Source organism: Protomyctophum parallelum (assembly GCF_964188405.1).
Source record: "Protomyctophum parallelum genome assembly, chromosome: 1".
Lineage (NCBI taxonomy): Eukaryota > Metazoa > Chordata > Actinopteri > Myctophiformes > Myctophidae > Protomyctophum > Protomyctophum parallelum.
This window is the reverse complement of record NC_139697.1, coordinates 58,995,217-59,020,917: the sequence shown is the minus strand read 5'-3', so window position 1 is coordinate 59,020,917 and position 25,701 is coordinate 58,995,217. Positions and strand designations below refer to the sequence as shown.

Genomic DNA, 25,701 nt, shown 5'->3' with positions numbered 1-25,701 from the left:
TGGCACAAACCAATGTGTTCATCAGCGCTCTGCCCTGACAACAGTCACACCCAGAGGCCCCAAAGGGCCATAGGTGCACCGATGCTCCAGTCGGCACCGAACTTGGCACAATCACTGTTCAGGGGCCTTGCATTGAGAATGGCCACTGTTTAAAACCTACATTGGGTTACAGCAGTGCTTAACACTTCAACAAATGGCCATGACTCTCTGACCATGGCTCTGATCAGCATAATACAGGATTATATTTCAGGTCTGAAAATCTAGTTAGAATCTATATTGTCGAAAGATAGAGAGCTACCTTAAAGCCAAATCTATGTTTTGCCGAATGACAACAAAAGTGGGGCAAAGTGTTGACAACTTTTGTAAATCATTTGTATTGTGTTGAAGTATAAGTAAATATAATAGAAAATGAAAATCAATACGATTTGTGAATATTTATTTAATAATACTAAAAGGTTAATGCAGCAATGTTTTCATTTCTGTGGAATCTTCTACTAATGGTGTTTTTGGAGTGGTCTCTGTAAACTCCATTTCAACACAGAAGCAGCAGCCAGCAGCCAGGTCCATACCAACTGAGAAAACGGAGAATATCAAAATACCCTGGACATAAGTAATACCAAATGAAACCAGAGCTCAAAATACTCACTAACCTTTAACATATATATAATACTATGGTCAAAGGTGAGCTCCAGCTGAGTAGATTACCGGTATATCCATTTTCAACGCCTTCATGCAGCCACAACATGCAGTGGTTTGGTTGGGGTATGATTAGGGTGACCAGGCGTCCCGGTTTGTCCGGGATTGTCCTGCTTTCAAGCTGCGTGTCCCGAGTCCCCAAAAATATCTCTAAAACACAAATTGTCCCGGTTTTCAACATTCACTACGAAATTGTCCCGGAAAAAATAATAATAGTTGATTTGAGTTCCATTAGACGTTTATCATGTTCGTATATGTTGTGACGGCCCCCTGGGCCTTTAAGTCTACTATGGGGTTCTGTGTGTGTGTGGCTGTGCCTTTCCATTGCCTTTCAATCCAGTCCATTGCAGCGCTGGATTGTAGGGCGGAGCCAGAGATGATGAGTGGAAGGGGAGACACCTGGCCATTGTCTCCCCAAACACTATTTAAGAGACCTGCTCTCACAGCACTTCAGATCTGCATTTCTCCACAGGCTGCAGGGGAGGCCGCAGGAGAGCACCCTTGTTCTTTTGTTTGTTTGTTTGTCGTTTGGTTCTACATTTTGGGCAGCATGTTTCCCTGCCAACCTAAGTTGGAAACTTTGATCTAATTGATTCAGTTCTTTAATTCTTTTTTCACAAGTATGAAATAAAATACTTATTTTTGTATTGTCCTCCGGTGTGGTTTCCCCTTCTTAGTTATGGCCCCAGAGCCAGCCATAACAATGTAAACAAACATGGTCACCTAACCAATCAGAAAACACAATCAAATGCATTGCCGGCTGATTCGATCCGTTTTTTTTAGCCAGGTTAGCTTAACTATGCATGTGTGCGTGCATGAACGTGGATGAATGGTTGTGTGTGTGCAACGACAAACGTGCACATTGACTTAAGGGTCCCGGTTTGAGGAGCTGAATATTTGGCCACCCTAGGTATGACTATACTTACTATACAGTGAAGTAAAGTATCATCTAATTCACTTACCGGTATTCACACTGCCCACCCAAAACCTCAAGAGTTACATTAGACGCAAGGTTCATCCCCCAGAGAGCAGAGAAGGTGCACAGCAAATTCTAACCAATCCAGCCAGTCATATTCCAGTTATGTTGTTTAGGACCTGCATTAAGTGGTGGAAGGACTAACATCCACAGACCACTGTGTCACTGGTGGAGGTGTAAAAACCATCATTTGGAGCAGAAATCAGGAAAATGAGGTGGAAATAGGTTTCGGCCCTGAAACCTATTTCTGACATTTGGCCCACCACAACGGCCAAGCAGATAGCAGATCTCTACTCTACTGCCCCGCTCTGTCGAGGCACACACACACACAAACAAGCCCTAATACCATCACTTTTATACTGAAGAGCATCCCTAAAAACATATTAAAGCAAGGGATAACCGGGGATTTCCCTGTATGTCAAAGTGGCCAGTCCAGGCCTTCCTCCACCCATAAATAAAGGCCCATCTCCCTCCGACCCTAATTCTCATCCTATACTCCCTCTCTAACATCCCTGACGGGGTTGTGCCCGGCGGATCCCCGAAGCCTCCACACTTCGGCCTAGGTTTCCTGATGGAGTTTCCCGTGCAGGGTCATCTTCGATTTCTGTCCCATTATTCATTTTGTTCATCGTTTCATGCATTCTTCTTTTCGTTAATGCATTTCCTTAACCCATTCTGACCGGGCACCCATTTTGGTGTCGGCATCACGTTGTGCTTTATCTATTGAAAAATAGCAGATCTACAAGCTCATATCGCGCCACCGAGTGGCGCGATACGAGCTTGTAGGTCTGCTATTTTTGAAAAAAATCGAAGAACGACTGACATTTTTAGAATCTGATCTCAGGTCAGAATGGGTTCATCAGACCAGTGTGTGTCCGGCGGAAACCTCGTATGAATCTGATCTCAGGTCAGAATGGGTTAAACTTGGTGGCATGCCCCCCCCCCCCCTTCAACAGAATAGTTTCAACAGAATGGATTTGCATTCTGGCATCAGCAAGTTGAGTGAAGGGAGCGGTTTAGTTGAACTCTTAAGTAAATGAGTTCATCTATCGTTTCTTTATGCTGTCCTGGTGCTCTTTACTCTTGGCCTAAACCTCTGAGCCCATTGGTCTCGGTTTTGAGCCTGGGTGCCAAAGGCCCAGACCCACCACAAGCCCGGCCATTGTAGGGAGAGAGTCTAGCAGAGAGAATGGCTAGACTGATCTAGGAGAGCGGACATGCCTTAATGGCGAGGAGGGAGGGGGGGGGGGGGGGGGGGGGGGGGGCGAGACAGAGGGGAGGATGGTGGAGGAAGAGACGCACAGAGGGGGACATTTTATCACTTTCTGTGATTTGAATATCAATCGGGTATAACGGCCAAGGAGGCTTTGCAGGTGTAAAGAGAAAGAGAGCAGGAGAAGAAGAAGCAGATTTGGGGGAGGGCAGTGGGGGGGGGGGGGGGGGGGGGGGGGGGCAGTGTGTGTGTGGGGGGGGGGGGGGGGATCAAAGTGAAAGAAGTGATTCATTTCAGAGCGTGATTGACCCGCTTTGTTTCAACGGCCGGCGCACTGATTAGTGCATGGACTATATAAATGACCGGTGGACTATATAATATATAAGATTAGATAAACCTTTATTGATCCCTGCAGGGAAATACAGCAAGAATGAAACCCAGGAGAGGAAACAGGTAAGACCAATAAATAAAAGATATACTGAGCTGCATACCCTAGACATGCACAGTATATGAATGATTGAATACATATACCGTGAATATCAATGAATGACACTGCATTTATGAATGTAATATTAATGAAATCACTGAGTAGTGTGTGTGTGTGTGTTGTGTGTGTGTGTGTGTGTGTGTGTGTGTGTGTGTGCGAGCGTGCGTGCTTGCGTGCTTGTGCAAGCAACAGTAAATATTGGAGTGATGAATATGAAGAATGTATGTAACAGTATGAGTGAATCAATCATCATCATGTCCATCATCGTCACATGTTTGATCATGCCATTAGCTGTAACATTGCCACAATAAATGCTTAAGCCCCTTTTAACTATCCATCTGGTCCACTGGTTTGTATACTCTGATAGGTATCCAGCCTGGGTATAATATCACCCACCAAACAGTTGGCACACTTAACCACAATCATGGATAGCTTCCCGTCCTGAAGATGGCTGGTAAACTGGTACCGAGGAAGTATTATCATCCACTATACAATTGACTATTTTGATTCTGCTTTCATTTATATATTATGTTTGACAGGAAAGCATTTTTTTTTGGTTTGTTATTCTGGCAATAGCTAATGGATAACAAAAGTCCAGACCACAATACCACTGTCTCAAAAACACATTTCAGTCCACTTAAAAAAAAAAGGTAAACTATGTCCGTTGGTTCACCAACACCCGGCAGGGGACAGACCAGACGGCTCGCTTACCTCCTGAAATGATTGACATTCAGGTTTATGGCTTTATTTAAATGGCACAGAAGGGAGACAGGAAACTGTGGGAAGAGAGAGGGAAGGGGGGGATTTCAACACAAGCCTCCAGCCAGAATCGAACCGGGGACAACAGTCTGACCCATGTGGGCAGACGTAGCGTTCACCGGTGGTCACACCTCAAATAACTCCATTTGCAATGCCAATGGTCTTTAAACAACTGAGCTGGTGTTGTAGCCCATTCATCTTCAGCTAGGAGATGTCCCAGTGACATCACTGACATTTGTAAATGGAGCCGACCCGATCTACAATGATGCTCTGGCATGACCTAGTCCAGCAAGCCTTTTTAACAAATTAAAGGACCATATCAGAGTTCTGGCATGTAGCCCACTGGCACAGACTCGAGGTATACTTGGCAACACTGCAGACCATTTTCCAAAGCATACCATGCTTAGTTTTTTTTTCTTCCAAGAAAGCCATTTGCTTCCATTAATTTCAGTATGGTATGAAAATCAATTAGCAGACTGTAAATTGGCTTGAGATGGATCATCCAACAAGGACATGTCAAAGTTACATTATTGTTGCTTTATTATAATGCTGTTGAAAGCACCGATTGATTGGAAAGTCTAACCGAAAGCAGTGGATAAAACAGTCTAATAATAAAAAAAAACATATTACACAATCATACAAATGCTATGCTTTTCAAATAATGTATTAGTGTCAAGTATACTGTGTCATAATTAAATTATTATGACACATTATTATTAAATTATAAATTATTTTACAATCCATTGGAAATGTGTTTTTATTTTCCAGCCTCTAATAAGAGACAAATGCAATTTCACATTTGTTGACTCATATTACACAATGTGAAAACTTTGTGTGGAGTGGAGCTGCACAACTTGGCTGTGTTGGAGTAGATGGCTGATAGTCAGATACTGGACACACAAAACAACCCTCTGTATCTGATATAAATGTATTCCAAGGCAGCACGCATTGCTCTTCCACAAGGCAAGATCCAGGGCACGATGGATTATGGATAATAGATCTCTTAAAGGCAATGGCACCTGGCACACTGATTGGTTTAAGTTGCGTAACGCCCAAACCACACCTATGTATAATGTAATGGATTAGCGGAGGTGTTTTAAAGATTTAGGTGGTGGCACAAGATAGCATTTCTTACACAATACTAATTCCCCAAATTAAGAAAATAGGGCTCCTGGCGTGAGATGGAGCCCTTGATGTCTTTTACATTCTCGTCCCGATTTGTGCTCCCACTCTGACCTTGTACAAACATAATTGACAGCATCCTATAAATTAGATTAGAATTGATAGAACATTGTTTGATAATGGTTCGTGGCAGTGGGGTCTGTCATGAATGATTTATGACCTTAGCTGTTTGACTCAGTGTCGAAACACTTATGATGACTGTCCACTCCTGTATCAGAGACACTGACTGTATGTACGAAATGATATGAGATACATCTTTGTTTCCCTAATCTGCTAGGGACGTCATAGATCCACTGTTCTTACTGTATATATTTCGCTGTGTCTGTGATAAACGTCAAAATGTATGTGTAATACGTGGCCTGGTGTTGACATAATATGTTCTCCGCGCCCGCGACTCTTGAGACCATGATGGTCTCCTTAAATCACAACAGAGTCTTTCAGAGCTTTGGACGTGCGCACGCGCGCGCGCACGCACGCACACACACACACACACACACACACACACACACACACACACACACACACAGGATTACAATAGTTGGACTCCGGGGTGACCTTTTCCCTCTTAACGGATACCAACACACAGCTGTGAAGAGCAGAAGGCTGGACAGTGACTGAACTAACCTTGGCTGGTTAAATATCTGTCTATCTGATGGATAGTTACTGCCGCATAGTCTCTTACTTGTAAACAGAACAGAGACATTTCCATTTGGTACTTCATGGATTCTGAACTTAAAAACATCAAAATGATATTAAAACTCTGAACAATACAACAGAAATAATTTACAATTGACAATGTAGGCATTTAGCAGACACTCTTAATCCAGAGTGATTTACAGTAAGCGAGAACAACATTACACGAGGTAATACATCAAATACATAGAAATAGTCATCAAGGATGATAAGCAAGCAAAGAATCTAACATCCGTCTAACAAGTACAATGAAACTATGAGTATACACTATGGCAGGGGTTCTCAACGGACCCCCAGGAATGCTTTGACCATGTCTCGCGACCCCCACGACCCCCTCCCAACCCCCAATACAAACTGACTTCAAAAATAACCTTAATAATAGAGAACATGCCCAGGCCGTAGCGTAACGGTCTGGGCACCGGACTGGTGATCCAGTCGCGGTGTGCCGCGGGTTCGACTCCCGGACCCGACACGGCCTTTACCGCATGTCATCCCCCCATCTCTCTCCCGTTTCCTGTCAGCCTACTGTCTGTCCCTTAAAAAATCAATAAAAGGCGTAAGCCGCAAAAAAAAAAAATAATAATAATAATAATAATAATAATAATAGAGAACATATATCATAAATGAATACTGAAAAACCATATATCATCATTTAGGAAAGTTTATGCATGTACTGTGTACTATCATGTCAACTCTTCATTTCCATTTTCCAGCCATTCAGTTGAAAAAATAATTTGGGTACCCCCCCCCCCCCCCCCCCCCCAAAGTAATTTGGCGACCCCCCAGAGGGTTCGCAACCCACGGGTTGAGAACCCCTGCACTATAGAGTGCTGTGTCTTCATAATATGCAATGTAAATCACATACGTTTAGCATTTGCATACACCTGTAAGGTCGTCGAGGCTAGTGCAAATGCTATGGCAAGTGCTGCGGGCTAAAGAGAGGACAAATACAGGTTCACTAATCACTGGGCACTAGTAGGCACTCTCTGCAGAAGCAGTGCCATGTCACTGTTTCAATTTAATCTAGTGATGAATCATGGTGACCAATAAAGTACAGCGTGACGTTTGGATGACATATCGGCAATTATTACTTTTTTTCATCTGTATCCGCAATTATGCGGCTGGTGTGTCCGTATTATTGGCCACTTTCAACCTGGTGTCCCTATTTTGGGGGCGAGTATTGTTTATTTTCTTTTTCAAATATTTGAAAATCTCCAACAATATAGCAGCTCCCAACAAACTCACAACCAGTTCACAACGTGACACAAATGCGACGTGTTGTCAGCTTATAGGCTTTTTTAAATATCAGTCAAAACATCAGTGACGGTTGGTCTAGGAGGACTCTCAAAATCGGACAGAGACGTCTTATGACAAAGCTCTGTTAAATTACCATAGTAGGTAGGACATGCATGTGCACTTAAAAAAAGACATAAAATATGTCTAAATATAGCCTATATACAAAATAATATAACTTGAATATACTCAAATGCTCCACTAGCTCTCTACGAAATGGGAATATACTGTACAGTAGGCCTGCTCTTTCACTAATCCACCAAATTATCTTGAATATTAAAAGATTATAAAGAACAAACAATCACATGTCAAATTAAATTCTATTAAAAGCTGGGCTGGAGAGATTAAGGCATGATTGAACCACGATACAAAAACAAATTGATTTGAGACAATTAAAATCCAGTTCAGTCCTTGGACATTCAACTTGCAGTTGAACACTGGACAGTTGATTCAGCTGACAGATGTGCTCATACTTTTAAACGGGCTGACTGCGGTTCAAGAATGTCGGTGCCGTGAAATGTGTGTGAATATACTGATGCAATCCCTTGTAGTAAGAACGTTTCAGGTGGTGATGAAACATGACAGGAAATGTATCAACTAGTACATTACAAGAGTACAATAACGACATACTAGTGACAGTTTGCTTAAACTAAAGGACCGCACTGGTCTGTCATTTATTTCGATTTTGCATTTGTGCTTACACGTCCTCCCAGTTAATGCAAAGTGACATGACCGCAAGAACCCGACAAGTACCGAGGATCACACGGGTCATTCTCCCCAAAAGGTGGGGTGGCAGGAAGCACAAACGTCACTCTCTGTTTTCATCGGTGTGGTGTTGCAATTTGCACAGCCTATCCGGTTTGTTCACACCTGGACAAAGTGTATAATAAACCTTATTTTACGGCACGCGCATCCTTAAGTTGAGTATGACGGTTATCAATTTGCGGCCTTCGATGATGACACCCCCCCCAATTACATGTGTCTTGTATTTTACGGTGCACCTTTTCAAGTCAACCTAGACAGCGATCAGACGCACAATGTGCAAACAAGCACGTATATAAGGTTACAGGTTGGATAAGTCCCGATTGCCAGCAGCGTGCCCCCTCTCTTTCTCACAGCGGTGGCGGACATTCCACACCGGGACGCAAAGCCGGAACAGAGCCAACAAGCAAAAAGAGAGGGGGATTTTTTCAGACAGTCAATTGACATCCCCAGGAAGCTGTGGGCAAAAACAACACGGAGAGGAGGAACTGAGCCAGAGAGGATCACTAATGCGCGCACCGTCCCTCTGATGTGGCGTCTTCCTGTGGCGTGTCACCATCCATGAGTTATCCAACCACGGGCCGACCATGATCGTCCCACGGACGGACCACGACCTCAACGGCATCGCCTTATATCCCAGACTCGAAACTCACATGGCGTCTTTGTGGGGCACTAACTGCGAAACACGGCGTCTATTTTTGGAGCCGCAAATGACAAGGCAGGAACCCGAAGAGAGGCCTCCACTATAGCGTCAAAAGCACTGTGAGAAAAGAGAGAGAGAGAGAGAGAGAGAGAGAGAGAGAGAGAGATCGAGAAGCATTTACTCACCTGAGCGTAGTCTCTCTCTACCGCTGCCTTCTTTTGGCTAAACGTCCTACAGGAAAAGAGGGAGCACAGATTGGAGTCAGATTGGTTTGATCCAAGTCTGAATATTAAAAAAAAAAAACCACAGGAAAAGGGACTTTTGTAAATCAGATTTGAACCACATTCTTTGTGGTTTGAAATGCTGGTCAAATCTGATTTTGTTTTTTAAAATGGTCTCAGTCTGGACACAGTCTGTCACTAAAAGCCATAAGTATACTTCCTCATGCGGTGGTGTTGATTGACGACAATAGTCGATTTACAAACTGAGCTCAGCTCACGGCAGGCCACAATGCGCCGCATCGCGAGTTTGTATGTATGTATGTTTTCGGCGAGTGACACAGTCATAAGAGCATAAGACGGTATAAGATAAGCGTTGCCCATGCCTGTGTTGCTGCGTCATTACCACAGCAACCGATGTAGATAAGTCAGCGATGTCTGAACATACACAAACTCGATCTTATCACTTGCAAGTAACTGTGTGTGGACAATCAGATTTGAAAGAGGTCAGATTTGAGAAACAAATCGGATTTACCTTCAGACTGAACTGAACAAAGCCTAAAAGACCACAGGCTCTCAGCAGGTTTGCCTGTCGATATAATGAATCACACGGAGCGTGTTGCAGTGCTGCGATCGCCCCATCCTTCCCTTCATCCTGTTATCTTCCTTCAAAATTTGTTTTCCCCCAGGAGACCACGTTGATGTCTGGATGTCTACTCGGGCCTGAAACTAAACTATCAACGACCCTTATGTCCTTCTGTGAGAAACTACATATTTTCCTGCCAGCAAGAAAAATATCCAGAATTCTTTCACAAGAGTTCTTTCTCTCTCTCTCTCTCTCTCTCTCTCTCCTCTCCTCTCCCAGGCTGGTCCTGCCTCTTCCTGTTGCACTCAGACTCTACATATATGGATATTTTGAATCAAAAGTAAAGTTGTCATAACACTTTAATAACATGTCTTTGTAAACGTATCTTTAGTTGTACCCGTTTGTGAAAACATACGAACCGCGTATCAATAAAGATAATGTTTAGTCTTAACTTTCTTCCCATTCACGGCTACAGGGTTAAATAACGTTGTTTAAAGCTGCAATCTGTACCTCTCGTGTTCTACCCGTGTTTCAAAACCGGTTGGCCCCAACTCGCAATCGCCAACACTTCCACTGCTGAGCTACAACAGAGTTTTAGCGTTTGCGAAGGCGAGTGATTTCCATTTGAGCTTCTTGCAATACCTCCCATCAACCAGTAGTGGTCCTAGTACCCGACCACAGGATTGAAATGTCTCGATAGAAGAGCAGGTTGGCACAGGGGTGGGCAATTGATGATGGAGAGAGGGCCACTATATTTCCAAACTCATTCCAGGGGGCCGCATTGCATATACAGGTATACTGTCGGGAAGAAGCCTCTTAGCTCTGTATTTGAACTTTTTTTTTGGAAATTAATGTGACGCGTTTTGAGCTTGTAGATCTGCTGTTTTTGAATTGGAATCCTGAAAAGTAGCATTTCTATTACATTTAAAATGCATTTAGTTATACATGCCGGTATTTTAACTTTATGAACTTTATGATTTTTTTTAGATGGGGGTCGGTGGCCAAATACATATCACTTTGTGGGTCCACCTTGACATGAAAAAGTTTGAGCACCACCACTGATATAGCAACATATGTCTTTCAGAAAACCGCTTAGGATTTAGAAGACATGGTTTTGTAGAATGGGCCTCAGTCAGTTCTAAAGTCTGCCTGCCCTAAACAACAGTTAACTGTGAGAGCGTAAACGTGGACGGACCCCCTCGCGGTCAGCGGGGATGTGACAGTGACGACGAGGGCCATACCATGAGGGATTCATTCATCTGCACATAGAATAATCCAAGTCAAGCGAAGACGGGTCAGTGACCTAGTAGGATAAACCTCTGTGCAGCAGGATTCGTCTCAGGTCATTAAATCATGTTGGGACTGGCCTGCGTGCCATGCTCTCGCATTCCGTCTGCCTCTCGCCTCCTTTTCCCCCTTTCTCTCTGCATTCCCTAGGCCTAGACCAGTAAACATTTTCATATTATATTGAGATTTAACGTCAGAATTTGTCAAGATCTGTCAACATTTTCCCAAAATAGCAGACCTACAAGCTCAGATCGCGCCGTATCACGAAGCGTTGTTGTGACATTGTAGATCAACTATTTTCGAATAACCGAAATGTGAAATAGGGCTTGCTTTTTCATTTTGCTGGGGACCCACTGAAGCTCCCTAAATCAGGGGTCTTTAATAGGTGTCCAGGACCCCTAGGGGGTTTTCAGAGTTACTACAGGGGGTCCGCCAAATCTTTGTGCTCACAACGAGGTTTGGTGTAGAGGGGGAAAAGAGTACAGAGTGAAAGGTCAAGTTTACCAAATATTGACGGTTAGTAGTTAAATAGTGATAATACTGATAACACTGATAATAGTGCTGCTGTCAAACAAGCCTATGAAGCTGTGTTAGCTGTCTACGAAATCTTAAAAGAAAAAGAAAAAAAACATTTCATATTATATGTAGTGGGGGTCCTTGGATTCCCTGCTTCATCTCTCTCAGCTAGGGGGTCCTTGACCCTGCAAAACATTGAAGACCCCTGCTCTATCCCACTTTGAAGACCCCTGCTCTATCCCACTTTGAAGACCCCTGCTCTATCCCACTTTGAAAACCACTGCCTTGGGCTCACCTCATTGCAATGCCTCCCTGTCTGTCATTTGACTGCATTTCTAATTTTGCCCAACCATTCTCCAACCAAATCGGTAAGCAGTCCTCCCCCAATCCTCTGGCTTGGGTTTGACTTTGTTCCCCCCCCTCTTTCATTAACCACATGAACCCCATCACATCCCTATTCTGGGCATGTCACAATTAGGCAGACATTCCGCGAAAACAGGTGAACGTTTAGTTTAGGCGTAAATAGCACATCTACTTTAGGTATGTTTTGATGCCAATACTTTTGTACCTGTTTTTCTGCATGGCAGACAGTATTGATACTTTTACTTAGGTAAACAAAGTGAGTACGTTTTCAACCACTGCTTGACAGTGTATAGGGTTTTACGTGATTAATGGCACAGTGTGCCTCCCCCGTTGAACAATCCCCAAGGTAGTCTAGTCAGTACATCTGGAGGCCCTCCATGTTCCTCACTTCCAGCTGTTTGGGGGCCCAGATCACAGCTCTGTTGCCACCAACCAACCACACACAGGAAGCTGGGAGCCAATGGTCTGTCAGCTTAACCCAAAGACTACTATGGCTGAAGACACAGCCAGTGTTGCCATGTCCGCTTATTATAAGCGACGTTGGGCTTCTTTTCTGAAAAGTTGTTTGCAAATATTGGTAGTTGCGGGTTGCGTTTTTTAGGGGCTTGTTTCTAAAGTTTAGTTGCTTATTTGGGCTTGATTTGGCATGTTCCATCTGTTTCTCCTAATGTTGTTTAAACCAGTGATTCTCACCCAGTGACATTTCCGTGTCAAGGACTCCCAGATTAATCTAAACATGTTTTGTGCCAGTGACCCCCATACCAGATTTGTGTTCTAGTATGTTGTGGAATATTTTAGATTTGTCACTTTTTTCCCAAGATATTTTTTTTGTATTTTGAAATAGCAGATCTACAAGCCCACAACACATTACATTGCGACGCGTTGTGAGCTTGTAGATCGGCTATTTTCAAATAGCCCCTAGTCGCTTCTTTTGGGCTTGTTTTCATAGAACTGGGTGCTTATTTCTCTCACAAAATCTGGCAACACTGGACACAACCACCACACCATCTGGTAATGTCTACCTTTTGGCGTCTGTCTGCGCACACTGTCCATTTCTGCTGTGGTGGTAATTAAATGCCCTAAGGAGTACGTACATATACAGTAGGTAATGCACAGATTACATACTGTACGCCCAAAGTGAGTTTGAAAACATGACCCAACGACAAAACAACTCCCATAGCTACTGGGAGACAATACAACAATGTGCCAACACAGCACTGACAGCAGCTGCAGCAAGATTTGTTAACTACTGCAATAAAAAATTGAATGGAATACAACCACCCTAAGGACTACCTAACCATTGTGTTCTGTACAGAGTGGACCTCAGACATAGACCTATATTGCACATAAACGGAGCTGCTACATTTAAACGCATTTGAAATACGAGGCTTATTTTGTATATATTATGTCAATACCTTTGGGGGGGAAATGCTGCAAATTGTCCCAAAAGTGACTGCAAAAGGATTTCTGTTTTGTTGTCTGATTTGTTTCAAAAAGCTGTATACCCTTGCCAACAAGTACAGTATAACATTGCCAAATGTACATTCCCCGTTTATTTCTTAAATTGATCTTTATTATTTTTTGACACTTGCTTTGGCCATGTAAATGTATGTTTTCTCATGCCAATAAAGCTCCTTTTCATTGAATTGAAATCGCCCTAGACCGACGCACACATCTCTCAAAGTTCAGCACAATGACAGCACACCCCTCCCTGTGGATATTCCCTGACCCTCTAGCTCAGTGATTCTCAAAGTGGGGTCCGGCGGGGACCCACAGGGGTCCTTGAAAGGGCTCCAGGGTGTGCCCTGCAGCCAAATTTGTTTAGCATAAAAAACAAGAAATATTACATAGTCATTTGTCAGGTGAAACAAACGCTGGCCCTGTTGTGCATCTTTCCTGCTCTCGTTTGCTCATAACATTTAGGCGGTGTTATCAGGCACTGTGCTGAGTCCACTCCGCTGTGGTGTTTATATATGTTAATGGTTGAGAGTGTGGTCTGGCATTGCAGATTTTCAGACTTCCACCGTGCCTGCCCGTGTCATAGCTTAGGAGGTAGCCAATCATGACTAGGTCGCTACTACGAGATTGGCTGGCTGCGTTTAGGTGGCTCCCATTGGCTTAGGCGGCATGGGGGCGACTCCCATTGATGACTAGGTCGCTATGACTAGGTCTGGGCATCTTTGTAATGTTAGTGTTAGTAAAAAGCAGGTAAAAGAGTAACGTTTGAGGCAGACTAACATCAGTCACTCTACAGTTCACTGTAGTAGAAGAGGTGCAGGTTTACCCCGCAGCTATGTCGGTTCCGCCTACAGGAAATACGTAAGCTGCAACCATGAGACCCGTGGTCTCAATCTATAGACCAATTCGTCTATAGATTCTTCTCACCAGTGTTATATCCACATATTATAAGCAACTATTAAGCAATATTGTGTTTTTTGGGCTTGTTTCTAAAGTGTTTCTAAAGCTTATTTGGGCTTGCTAACTAATGTTTTTTAAACCAGTGTTTCTGCAATAACTTCATGTGTCAAGGACCTCCAAATTAATATGTCTTGTTCTGCAGACCCCATCTGAAACTATTTTATGTCAGGGACCCCGTACAAGATTTGTGTTGTTCTCACAAGGTCTTGTGGATTGGCTATTTTTAAATAGCCGATGTATAGGTTTAAAGGTCTCATGTAACCTTCTTTTGGGCTTGTTTTCATAGACCTGGTTGCTTGTTTCTCTCTCAAAACCCGGCAACATTGGTTCTCACCTGAGGTCCTCCAAGAGATCACATTCTGTCTGGTGTTTGATGTGTAGCCTGCCCAACTGCTCCGCGTGAATGTGTTTCAACTCCTGGGTCACTCGGACCTGACCGGAGAGGAGAGGACCAAAACAATTCACGTCAACAGGCATGTTGAAAAAGATCAATATTCATTAATTTACAGTCAACAAACCACACGCATACAACACAAAAAATACTTTTCCTCATATGCCAGCTTTATGAGATGAGAAGAAGTTTCTAGAAGTCTGTTGTTTCAGCTGAGGTTAGCAGCATTAATGACAACAAGCAACAGCTCAGCTAATCAGTTCCAATCATTAGCGAGCCAGCAGCCCTTCCCAGGTAAAACGCTGGTCTCTGGGGGGCTCTGTGCAAGAGGTTGAACAGGCTCTCTGGACTGACTTCTAATTGGCTATGGAGAGTTCTGTTGCATGATGAAGCCCAGTGTCACTACTGCTAATTGGAAGTTTGGTCGACTGGAAAACTATGATCAAGGGGAAATGCAAGCATTTATTTCTAAATGCAGTATATTCACTTTGAGGGAGTATTGGAAATCACAATGACAAAACAGCTCCAGGAATCCTTCCGTTTCTGTCTTTCCGAACACACTAAACCTGAACTTCTCAATGTGTCAACCAACCCATGAGGGAGCCAGGGCCTTTAGCGGGCTGCATTTCTGTGGCTTTAATTGTTTTGCTGTAAAAACCAATACCAGGATACAAATTATTCTGCCTGTGGAAATGACATTGGGACACCAAAACACCAATTAGTCTTACAACAATCTTTGTGTTTCACTCAATTCAAGATGATAGATATGGTTGGGGTTGAGAGACGCAGGGAGCAAACATTTAGTATGGCACACTAAAAGAAACCAACCTTTTTTAAATGAAACTTTTTAAATGAAACTGAATTCTGCTTGCAAAGAGGTTACACATTTGAACACCAAAAAAGTGTCAAGTGGGATTCTTCAATTCAACACAATGTGTGAATGTAGTACAGGCAATATTATAATGCTAATTGATACCCCATGCAGACAGTGTCACATAAGGGAATCCCTGTTGAATCTCAACAGTTAAAGCAGCTTAGATGGACTGGACTGATGAAATACATTTATGGTACTCTGCTAGTACTCTGATATTCATTAATGATACCAACATTACACCATTTTGGAGTTTCCATTTGGCTCACTTGCTCTTCCTTCCAGTCATTCAAACCATGCCCCGTACTGATTAGTGAATAACGGGGATATAAAGTAAATCATCATTCATGTTCTGCTCTTATGCTGTGGAACTATCTCACTGCAAAGGGAATCACCTTTGATCTACCTGGTGCTGTACAGTCATTTGGGATATCCAAAATATAGAAGAGACTTGATATTTAAGACTCAGCATAAAGGATTGTTTGATAGTCTTAAACTATAGTCATAAAATCGTTTGAGATTGTTGAGATAATACATTTTGTGCATAATGAACCTATATGATTTACATATTAAAGTTCACATAATGTCTGGACTGGCCTATGATTAGATTAGTTTAGATTACTTCCTCGTGAGTAGGCCTAGTACGCATCCAGGCTGGCAATGTAGCATATCCTATTCCTACCATAACAAAAAACTTTTATATATATATATATATATATATATATATATATATATATATATATATATATATGTATAGGCTATATCTTCAGCCAAAAAAGATCAATAGTTTCTTTACCAACTTGTAAGACCATTGCATGATAATATCAATAGCACAGATCATGAACTGTGCTGTGTTCAAACAGTCTTTCCAAATACAATTCGCGTACCTAATATTTGTATCAAAAAACTGTGCATAACTACTTCAGTCGTGAAAAATGACCAGGGGAGGCCTGGCATTTAAATCAGTCATAACTTCACAGTATGTTCAGTCGTAGGCCAACCTGGAACATAGCATTTTTTAGAGAGATTCTGTGGTATTTTAATTCGCAAGAAGAAGTCCTGCAACTGCTGCAACTATAGCAATAAATGTATGTATTAAACGTATCTAATCCATATAGTTCGTACTGTATCGTACAGAAAAAGACATCCTATCTCGGCTTCAACAAAGCAACTTTAAACTGAGGTCCAAACGGCCAACAGCAGCAGCGATGGCGAGTCGTGTTTTTGAAATATGATCCCATATAAACATTTTCGCACACAAACAGACAGCACCGATAATACTTGATCTCTAGATCCTCATCCAACCACTTAAAACGCATTAAAGTGGACTTTCCCCCCTCTGCTTTGCTTTGCATGCAGGCAAGAAGCCACGCAAACACTTTTATCACATTACACACTGCTGTTTCCTTTACTTTACCCCCCCTCCCGACACACTGAGTACTAGTAACACACATGGGACTTCTTAAAAATATTCTTTTACTTCAAAGCTACGATTCAGTGAAGGAGAATGCACCGTGGGGTCGCAAAAATCAACAACAATAATAAGCAGGCAAAAAAGCCCCTCAACTCAACCATCCACCACCACGCAAACCAAATCCTATTCAACTTTAAACAAGTTGCTCAGCAACACAAAAAAAACATTTTCCCCAACAATTTAATAATGCAGCAGGCATTTTCGTCGAGACGTTTTTTTTGGCAGGCTTTTATCTCGAGTCTAGAAGAATGAGACACAGACAGACAGACAGACATGGACAGAAAAGCTTACCTTCCTCGGTGGGGGTTGCATTTCTAAATGTCTTCACATAAGAACAAAAACTAAAAACAAAAAAAAGAAAAGAAAAACAAAACTCGGGAAAAAAAACACGAAAGTTTAATAATCCGGACTGGGGATCAACTTTGCGTGCGAAGGTTTTCCAATAATAGATGGTGGTGGTGGTGAATGGTGATGGTGATAATAACGGGACGGAGCTGATTTGTACCCTCTTGGATCAAGCGGCCATGACGAGCTCAGCCGACCCGTTGGAGGAGGAGGTTTTTTTAGCAGCAGCAGCAGCAGCAGCGTCCCATCAGTGCAGTCCTCTCTGCTCTGTGTACTGCCCCGGGGCGCAGAAATAAAGCAGCTTCAACTCCACCATGCAACCATTCAGCAAGCAGAGAGCGAGCGGGGTTTCCGGTGGAACAGAGAGAGAGGGAGAGGGGGTGGGATGGGGGTGATGAGGAGGATGATGATGATGATGATGGCGATGGCGATACAATTCAATTCAGAGGAGCTTTATTGGCAATACGTTTACATTGCCAAAGCAATTAAGTGTCATTTGAACTACAATAAAAACAGTTGAAAATGGGGGAAAGTAGCCTATACAGTTGGATACAGCATTTTGTAAACAGAGATAATTATGTTACATAATGCATCGTTATAATGTTATGCAGGGTATAACGTTTTTTTTTTTTTTTTTTGGGACAAATAGCAGCATTTTTTCTCAAGACTATTTAAATAGTATACAAAAAAATCTGATTTGAGATGTGCGACACACTAGCCCTGGAACATGACTGACTTGACTGACTGTTAATGACAGTCATGCAGCGACTTCAAGCCTGTTTTCGCGATTTCCAGAGCAAACGTGTACATAAACGTTCAGCATTACAAATATAAAAGTACTCGCCAAGATGCCTCTGATGTTAGAAATGTGCCTGGTCGGCTATTAGCACCCGTGCATTCCGCGTTGTTTTATAATAAAAATAATGCCTTTTTATCCGAGCGCCACGGCTATTTCGCCTCAAAATGGGTGCGTTCGGAAAATTCACAGTTGCACACCGGGAGCGCACTCGCCTATTAGTTTGTATTGGCAGTGCGGTCAGCGTGTCTATATCGAACGCACCCAGTGTATCAGCGTGCAACTCTCCCCCCAACCGATAGGGGCGCGACGCGCGTAGTTGAAAGCCTAGCCCTAGGGCGAAAGAACTGGGAAACTGCCTGGCACTCGGATAAAAATGTTTTTTTAATTAAACACCGCGGAATGCACGGGTGCTAATAGCCGAGCCGGCACATTTCTAACATCCGTGACACCTTGGTGAGTACTTTATATTTGTAATGCTGAACGTTTATTTACACGTTTGCTCTGGAAATGTAGCAACCGCGAAAATCAGGCTGAAGTTGCGCCGTGACGCTCGTGCAGTGTTGCCAGGTTAAGATTTTGGAAGAGAAACAATCAACCAGCCAGCCCAGGTAGGCTATATGAAAACAAGCCCAAACGAAGCCCGACTACTGGTATTTGTAAATACAAAGAACAATATTATTATTTTATTTTTTACAAAATGTGGAATGTTATTTGAAACGTTTTGACAACAACATCTTGTATGGACAAGATCCTTTTTTTATGTAGGGTCCTTTAGTTGGACAAATACATTCATGTGGGGCCCGGGTCCTTGACATGAAAATGTGTGAGAATCACTGGTTTAAACAACATTAGGAAACAAGCCCAATTAAGCAACTAAAGCCCCCAAAAAACGCAACTAATTACAAATTACAAGCAACTTTACAAAATAAGAAGCCCGAAGTCGCGTATAATAAGCGGACATTTTGGCAACACTGCCTACGAGCGTCATGTGAACATGGCTTTAGCGACTCACGGAGAAAATGCAAGGGAAATTTAAAAAAAGAAAAGAAAAACCCTGGGAAGAGGGAAATCAACAGATCCCTCTAGCGGCCTTGTTGAGGGAATGCAAATTATGGGAATAGAAATATACAAATAAAAACACGATTTATACTTTATATATATATACGATTTATACATAGTGAGATTGTAGATATGCTGTTTTCGCTATTCTGCTATTATAAATTAGGCCATAAGAAGCCCATAGAGTTGCTATTAAAAACCCTGGGATCAACAACGCAGCGGCCTCTATTGGCCACACGTGGATTATTAGAGGGGATTAAACCCTAACCACCATGCATGCACATCTGTGTGCATGTGCATGGTATATTTATCATCATCTCCTTCTCCTCCTGGGATTATGTAAATGATGGCGTACTATAATATCATCCTAATGGAGCAAAATGCAAACCATGACCTTCCTTCCTGCCCATTCATGTTCTATTCAACCAATGTTCTTTTGGGATATACTCCTGGCTTGACTGTGGATGTGGTACAGTGGCACAACTAGTGGTCTAGGTCCGTGCCAGTGGTCCTTGAGGGGGTTCCAGCTAGGTGGCCCCCAGCTGAATGATGTAGTAATTTACAAGCCGTTTACACAATTAGAGAATGTAGAAGAATTGTTATTTTGATCAACGTTTGCCAACATGGAATTGCGTATCAACGATAAGAAAATATTCTTTAGTTTTGGGTCTGAGAGGCTAAAATTAATGTCATCAATGGTGGTCCATGGCTCAAATGCTGAATAAGATTGATATGGGAAAAGGTTGAAAACCAGTGCATTAATGCCTGGTTAGGCATATATTCATACACATACCCGCTCACTGTTGACAGACGTAGGCTAGCCTATCCATTCATATAGCCTATTAATTTTGAAAATAGACACATTACATTATTGCTGTTTTCACAACTTTTGTGCAGCACTCTGAAGTAGAGCATAGATTTACGAAAACATACAGAAGTTGAAATATAAATCTGCTGTCAGGTTTGAGGTTTCTGCCGACAGCAACCATACCATGTTCCAGATGGTCAAGTTTATCAAAGGAATTCAGGCAGTGCAATATTATTATTCTTTAATCTGATAGTTTTTGGACAGTGACTGTAAAGTAGGCCTATTCTCACTACTGCCAGTTTACTGCCACTGAATCTGAATGGACCTGATCATCTATAGATATAATTATTAGCAAGAATTATCTTTCCCAAATACAGATGTCATGCTATGAAACCAATTAATTACACTACAATCAACAGATGCATGATTACATCATTTGTTTGAGGTCTGACATGCATGATTACATCATTTGTTTGAGGTCTGACATTAGAGTCTGTTTAGTATAGGCTGTTAGCATTTCTTGCACATAAGCCTTTGACACTGTAAACAGAATGAAACACAAGGCCTTTTGTGGAAAGATTTTAATATCTTTTTTATTTATTTTCAACATAGTACAGTAAATATTATACAGGTACAAACTTGCCTTTACTTCTGTCACCGGCTTCACTAACTGATAGTCATGTACAATACTTAAAAAGAAAAAAAGAAAAACTTCAGAAACACAAATTTTAATGTCAAATTAAATCTCAGTATCTGCATTAATGTGGTCCTGACCCATTGTTATGAGAATATTCTGTCACCATATTGTTGCTTTGTTTTTTAATACAAAACATTGCAGCAACTTTGGGTTGGGAAGTTCATAATCTCAAGATGCTAAATCTTTACTCAATGTGTGGAGAAAGGGACATTTCTTATATTCATATATTTTCCCTCTGAACAATAACCATTTTAATTAAAACTGAACAGGGTTGAATGGTCAAAGGAAACTTGAAAACAATACATTAGAACAACATATAACATACATTATCTCCGTTGCAAGCACAGAATATAAATCCATGCTTCAGAGCATTATAAGCATAATCTATATTCCATCACACCACACGACCGAGCATAAATTAAGCCTAATTTATACTTTGTCGCACCACGCGGTGTCGCTCTTTGAAAACATCTGTAGCGAAATGGCTTGTAGATCTGCTATTCTCGACGGGTGACACTACAGCATTAGGGTGTAACCATCTTCTGTTCGGTCATTGCAGTCATTGTTTTGTAGTGTAGGTCAGTGGTTCTCAACGTTTTCAGTCTGCGACCAGACCCCCAAAATAATCATATTTGAACTGGGACCCCCCCCCCCCCCCCCTGAATCAATCATGTGGGGTCCCGACCCACAGGTTGACAAAACCACTGGTGTAGGTGATAAATAAACATTGATTATGTTATGTAGTGTTTTAAGTGCAGAGGAACAGAGTAGACAGTGGAGAAATGCATACCAGTTGCTGATGCTTTGCAAGATAATCCCCCCTCCCAAACACATCTGCGTCACGCATTTAAGCCCGCCCACACGTCAATCATTATTTTGGCATACCTGCTTTTTAATGCACTCCCCTGAAATCACTGATGCAAGGAACTACAGCACAGTTTGAACATGACGCGTGCCCTCCATTTGAAAAAGAATTCAGCCCAGTCAGTCAACTGATCGGTACAACTATAAATAACACTTATGGTTGAGAAAACACTTGCATTACATGTCACAGAGAAGAAAAGATCGTTATTCAGGAGCCTACACTTTAAACACAAGGCTATACAAACAGGTGAGTTTGAATTGTAACAAGGTTTTTTAACATCCACAAATCATCAGCATAGCATTCAAATAGACCCCGGTTCTGTGCATTGTTCGGTCTTGCATTACATTACAATTTCTGTAAGGAACAAAACAAATAATAATGGTTTGATTTTAAGTGACAATGCCTGGAGTCATTGTTATAGCTTAATATTTAGCACAATAATTATATTGTTAATTTGAATTGTTTTTATGAACTGTTGTTGTTTTGTGTTGTTTTTATCTCTCTCTCTCTCTAATTCCAACTTTGTATGTACTGTATAGTCCCTGTCATTGCCAACCCACACTGGTTGGTCTTGGGGAGGATGTAGAAGTAGACAATTACATCTCCTCCTAAATTTGCGGACCCTATTTTCGCCAGTGCCTTACACCTTCTCCCTAAACGTCTTTGCCTTTTTTACTATTTTGAAAAACATTTTAAAATTGTTCAACTGATTACTAGCCAATCTACATCGACACGTGAGCTTAGACTCAGTCATAGTACCAGTAAATGGTGACGGTCGCCCCCCTCGCGACTTTCCCTACTTGCGGGAGGATTTACTATTCCGTCTTTGCAACTCCAACGGGGCTGAGTCGGCTCAAGGTGAACTTTGCAATGTTCGACACGGACAACTCGCGCGCTTTAGTGCGCTCGGTGGTGTCTCTCCTCGCTCAAGTTCGCTTGAGATGGCGTCCCTCCGTCGTGGTCTAGAAATATACTTTATCGGCCAAAACAAAGTAGTTATTTTGTATCGGTTGTTGGGAAAAATAGTGACGGCAGCGGGAGGTGTGGATTGGGAGTCTAATGACTAACGAGGCACGCTACCGATCTGGCTGCCAAATGTGCGGTTTTCTGGCTGTATTAGCCTATTCTGACCGGGCACCCATTTTGGTGTTGGCATCATGTTATGCTTTAGCTATTTAAAAATAGCAGATCTACAAGCTCATATCGCGCCACCGAGTGGCGCGATACGAGCTTGTAGGTCTGCTATTTTTGAAAAATCGAAGAACGACTGACATTTTTTTAGAATCTGATCTCAGGTCAGAATGGGTTAGAATTTGAGAATGCTGCGCGGCTGCGCCCCACGGGCACCCTAATACTTCTTACTAGTAGGGGGGGGGGGTCAATCAGAGGCAGGCAGGGGCGGGTCTTTACGCAACCGTATCGGTGCCGCGAATGGCACGTTTCCATGCATGCAGAGGAACACACTAATACCTCCCAGTTCCCTGTGAGTTCTAGATCCCCTCCCATCAAGTATAGGCCTACAAAACGAACCCTGAGTGTTAATTTAACTCTGACAATTTCTATCACTTTCTGGATTAAATAGACACCCAGGATTTTATACTGTGTGCTGTATGTGCTGGTTTCAGTATAGGCTATAGTTACTGTCTAAAATGGAGTTGGCACTAAACTATGTGATCAATACCAGCCTGACCATTTGGAGGTCACATGGGATATTGCACACATACCACATGCATGCGTGCACATGCTCGTATTATGCACATACAGACTTGTGCGTGAGCGCTCGCTCGCACGCACACACACACACACACACACACACACACACACACACACACACACACACACACACACACACACACTACAAGACGGGGGGAGGGGGACCACTGTCAAATTTACAATTGCAGAATTATTTTTCGCCTTATCTCTGGGGTGGAACGACTTGATCTTCACTGATATCAACATGGCATGGCCAGAATTAAAATACCGGTAAGTCTCTTTGAAGAAAGTACCTGTTTTAGTAGCATATACATTTTTTTTTAATTCACTTATTACCCATAGTGCACCTTTCTTTACCAAACCCTGGGTCGGTCCTGCTCAGAGCTACAGGTCAGAGGCTCCGAGCAGCAGCCAGCCAGTGACATAATTATCCCAAATCCATTGCATTGGTGTGCCGTGAGTAACTTCCTGCCACCCTGCCTGCTATTGTGTACCCAGGAAACCATGGCATCCTGTGGCAGCCTGCAGAGCCATTCCAAAGGGAATCCCGCAGTCTCTCTATATAGGTTGAATCTATATACTGTAGCACACACAGTCTACACACAGACACGTTGGAATGACTGGGTATTACTTCTATGGACAGTGTGCTCTGCCTTGCCAGTCCGTTTGTATGGAACCCAAATAATTACATTACAACATGACCCCGGTCTATGTTGAAAAGGACTCTGAATCGAAGCCAGTCTATTCCGATCATGTTTGCCCACACCCACACCCATCTCGACATTAACGTCCCCTGGTTATAACGTAGTCACCACAGGGTGTATTTCTGTGTAAACGTATCTAATCATATATTTTATTGCCTATGATGCTTCCTAAACACTGTATTTGAGCACGGGAGACAAATAAGACAACTCTTTCCTAAGTCCTTAACGTCAATCATCGTTTTCTATGCTAGCATGTTTGCAATGCACCGGATAATTTTGTGGGTGTATGTTCCAAAAAGAAATTTGTATCCATTCGCACGCACGCACGCAATAACGCCAATAACAAGAACCTACGACGATCTCATCTTGTGTCACCAACAAACCAATAATAAACCAATCTATATGCGAGCTTACTGAGTGCTTACTGAGTGTTCTGTGTGTGTGTGTGTGTGTGTGTGCGAGTGTGCGAGTGTGCGTGCGTGCGTGCGTGCGTGCGTGCGTGCGTGCGTGTTGAAGAAGTGAACGTCTTGTGCTGAAACAATAATGATTCTCCCGTCTGTCTCGCTTGAATGTTCGGTGAGCTTACACAACGTGCAACAAATGATCCTCAACACACCTGCCCCCCCCCCCCCCCCCCCCCCCGAACACATCAGTACACCTATGATGACATACTCATACATTTGCATATATTAGCTATAGTAAGTTGTCTTATAATACTCTTATTAAATGTATAAAGTTGTCTGTGGTCTTCACTAATATATTGGAAATGCCTCTACATGTTTTTTTTTTATAATATACGGTTAAGGTATTATCCCCGTGAAGCTTCTCCACTTTAAGACTTATATTGAGTGGATCTGTTCTCACAAGTGAATGCGCTGCTGCTGCTACAAGCTGGAAGACGAATGTGTTAAACAAAGCTTGAATGTGACCCCCGTTCCCCCAGAAAGGCAAATCAAAAAGCGTAGACCACCTGCACAGGTGCTTTTCCCCTAATGGATGACTGCAAAGTAACTGATACCCTGTCTGAAACTTACATGAAATTACCCCCCCCAAAATAAAAAAATAAAATAAAATAAACATTATAAAAATTTGGCAGCATACAAATTCATGTACATTCACACCGCTGAAGTTACTGGCTGAACATCTGTACCAGCCTTCAGAACCAAAAATATATATATACAAACACACAACATATTTAAAAGCCAAAATATACACGAAATGTACTACACGGTTGGTCAGTGTGTCAAGAGTGTCGAAAAAAAACAAACAATGGTTGAAAGATAAAGAGAGGGGGAAAAAAAGAAGAAAAAGAAAACATCTGGTAGGAGGAAGAAGGGGGGAAAAAGCAGCTTTTCCGAATGACAAAGAATGCATAAAGTGACCCTTGCACTTTAGTGTGCGTTCTTGACTCCTGTGTCCACCACCAATGTAAGACTTGCGTTATTTTTGAGCGATGTTTTGACTCCGGATCTGAGAGAGCACAGAGGGAGAGAGAGATAGAGAGAAAGAGAGAGAGAGAGAGATGGGAACCAAAGGAAAGGAAGATCAGTTTAGGACACAGAGTTAGTGTTCATAAGGGCTGCATCGGCTCTCCAAAAGGGATTTAATATAGCAGAAGCGTAGATAGACCGACTGAAAAATTATAATAATAATCCGACATCTCTGCTTAACGATAGATGGCCAACCGCCAGGCACTCGGGCAGCAAGTCATGTGCACTGTTGGAGCATCACAAACTGCATGTAAATGTCTGTTTAGAGCCGCGGTGATTAATAGCTCATTGCAAGTGGGCAATTCACGCCCTCAGTACGCTACACAAACAAAACGAGTCACCAACAATGTGCTATGTCTCCTAGCATTTGACGTTAACTTAATGTTAAAATTA

General features: G+C 42.4%; 2 protein-coding genes across 3 annotated transcripts in view; both read right to left on the bottom strand.

Annotated features, from left to right (window-relative positions):
- Positions 1 to 17,457, bottom strand: part of LOC310858720 (F-BAR and double SH3 domains protein 2-like) — a 54,418-nt gene extending 36,961 nt beyond the window's left edge. Inside the window, exons 1-3 of the mRNA XM_083764966.1 lie at positions 17,120 to 17,457; positions 14,427 to 14,524; positions 8,890 to 8,935 (exon numbers count right to left, since the gene is read on the bottom strand). Coding sequence (XP_083621092.1) covers positions 8,890 to 8,935; positions 14,427 to 14,524; positions 17,120 to 17,140 — 165 coding nt within the window. The 5' untranslated portion in view covers positions 17,141 to 17,457. The remainder of the gene's footprint in view (positions 1 to 8,889; positions 8,936 to 14,426; positions 14,525 to 17,119) is intronic.
- Positions 17,458 to 20,405: 2,948 nt separating this feature from the next.
- The window catches only part of LOC310866543 (protein FAM168A-like), a 49,246-nt gene continuing 43,950 nt past the window's right edge, over positions 20,406 to 25,701 (bottom strand). For both annotated transcript variants that reach the window (XM_083776186.1, XM_083776185.1), the window contains one exon: positions 20,406 to 25,288. The gene's annotated coding sequence lies outside the window, so the exon portion shown is untranslated. The remainder of the gene's footprint in view (positions 25,289 to 25,701) is intronic.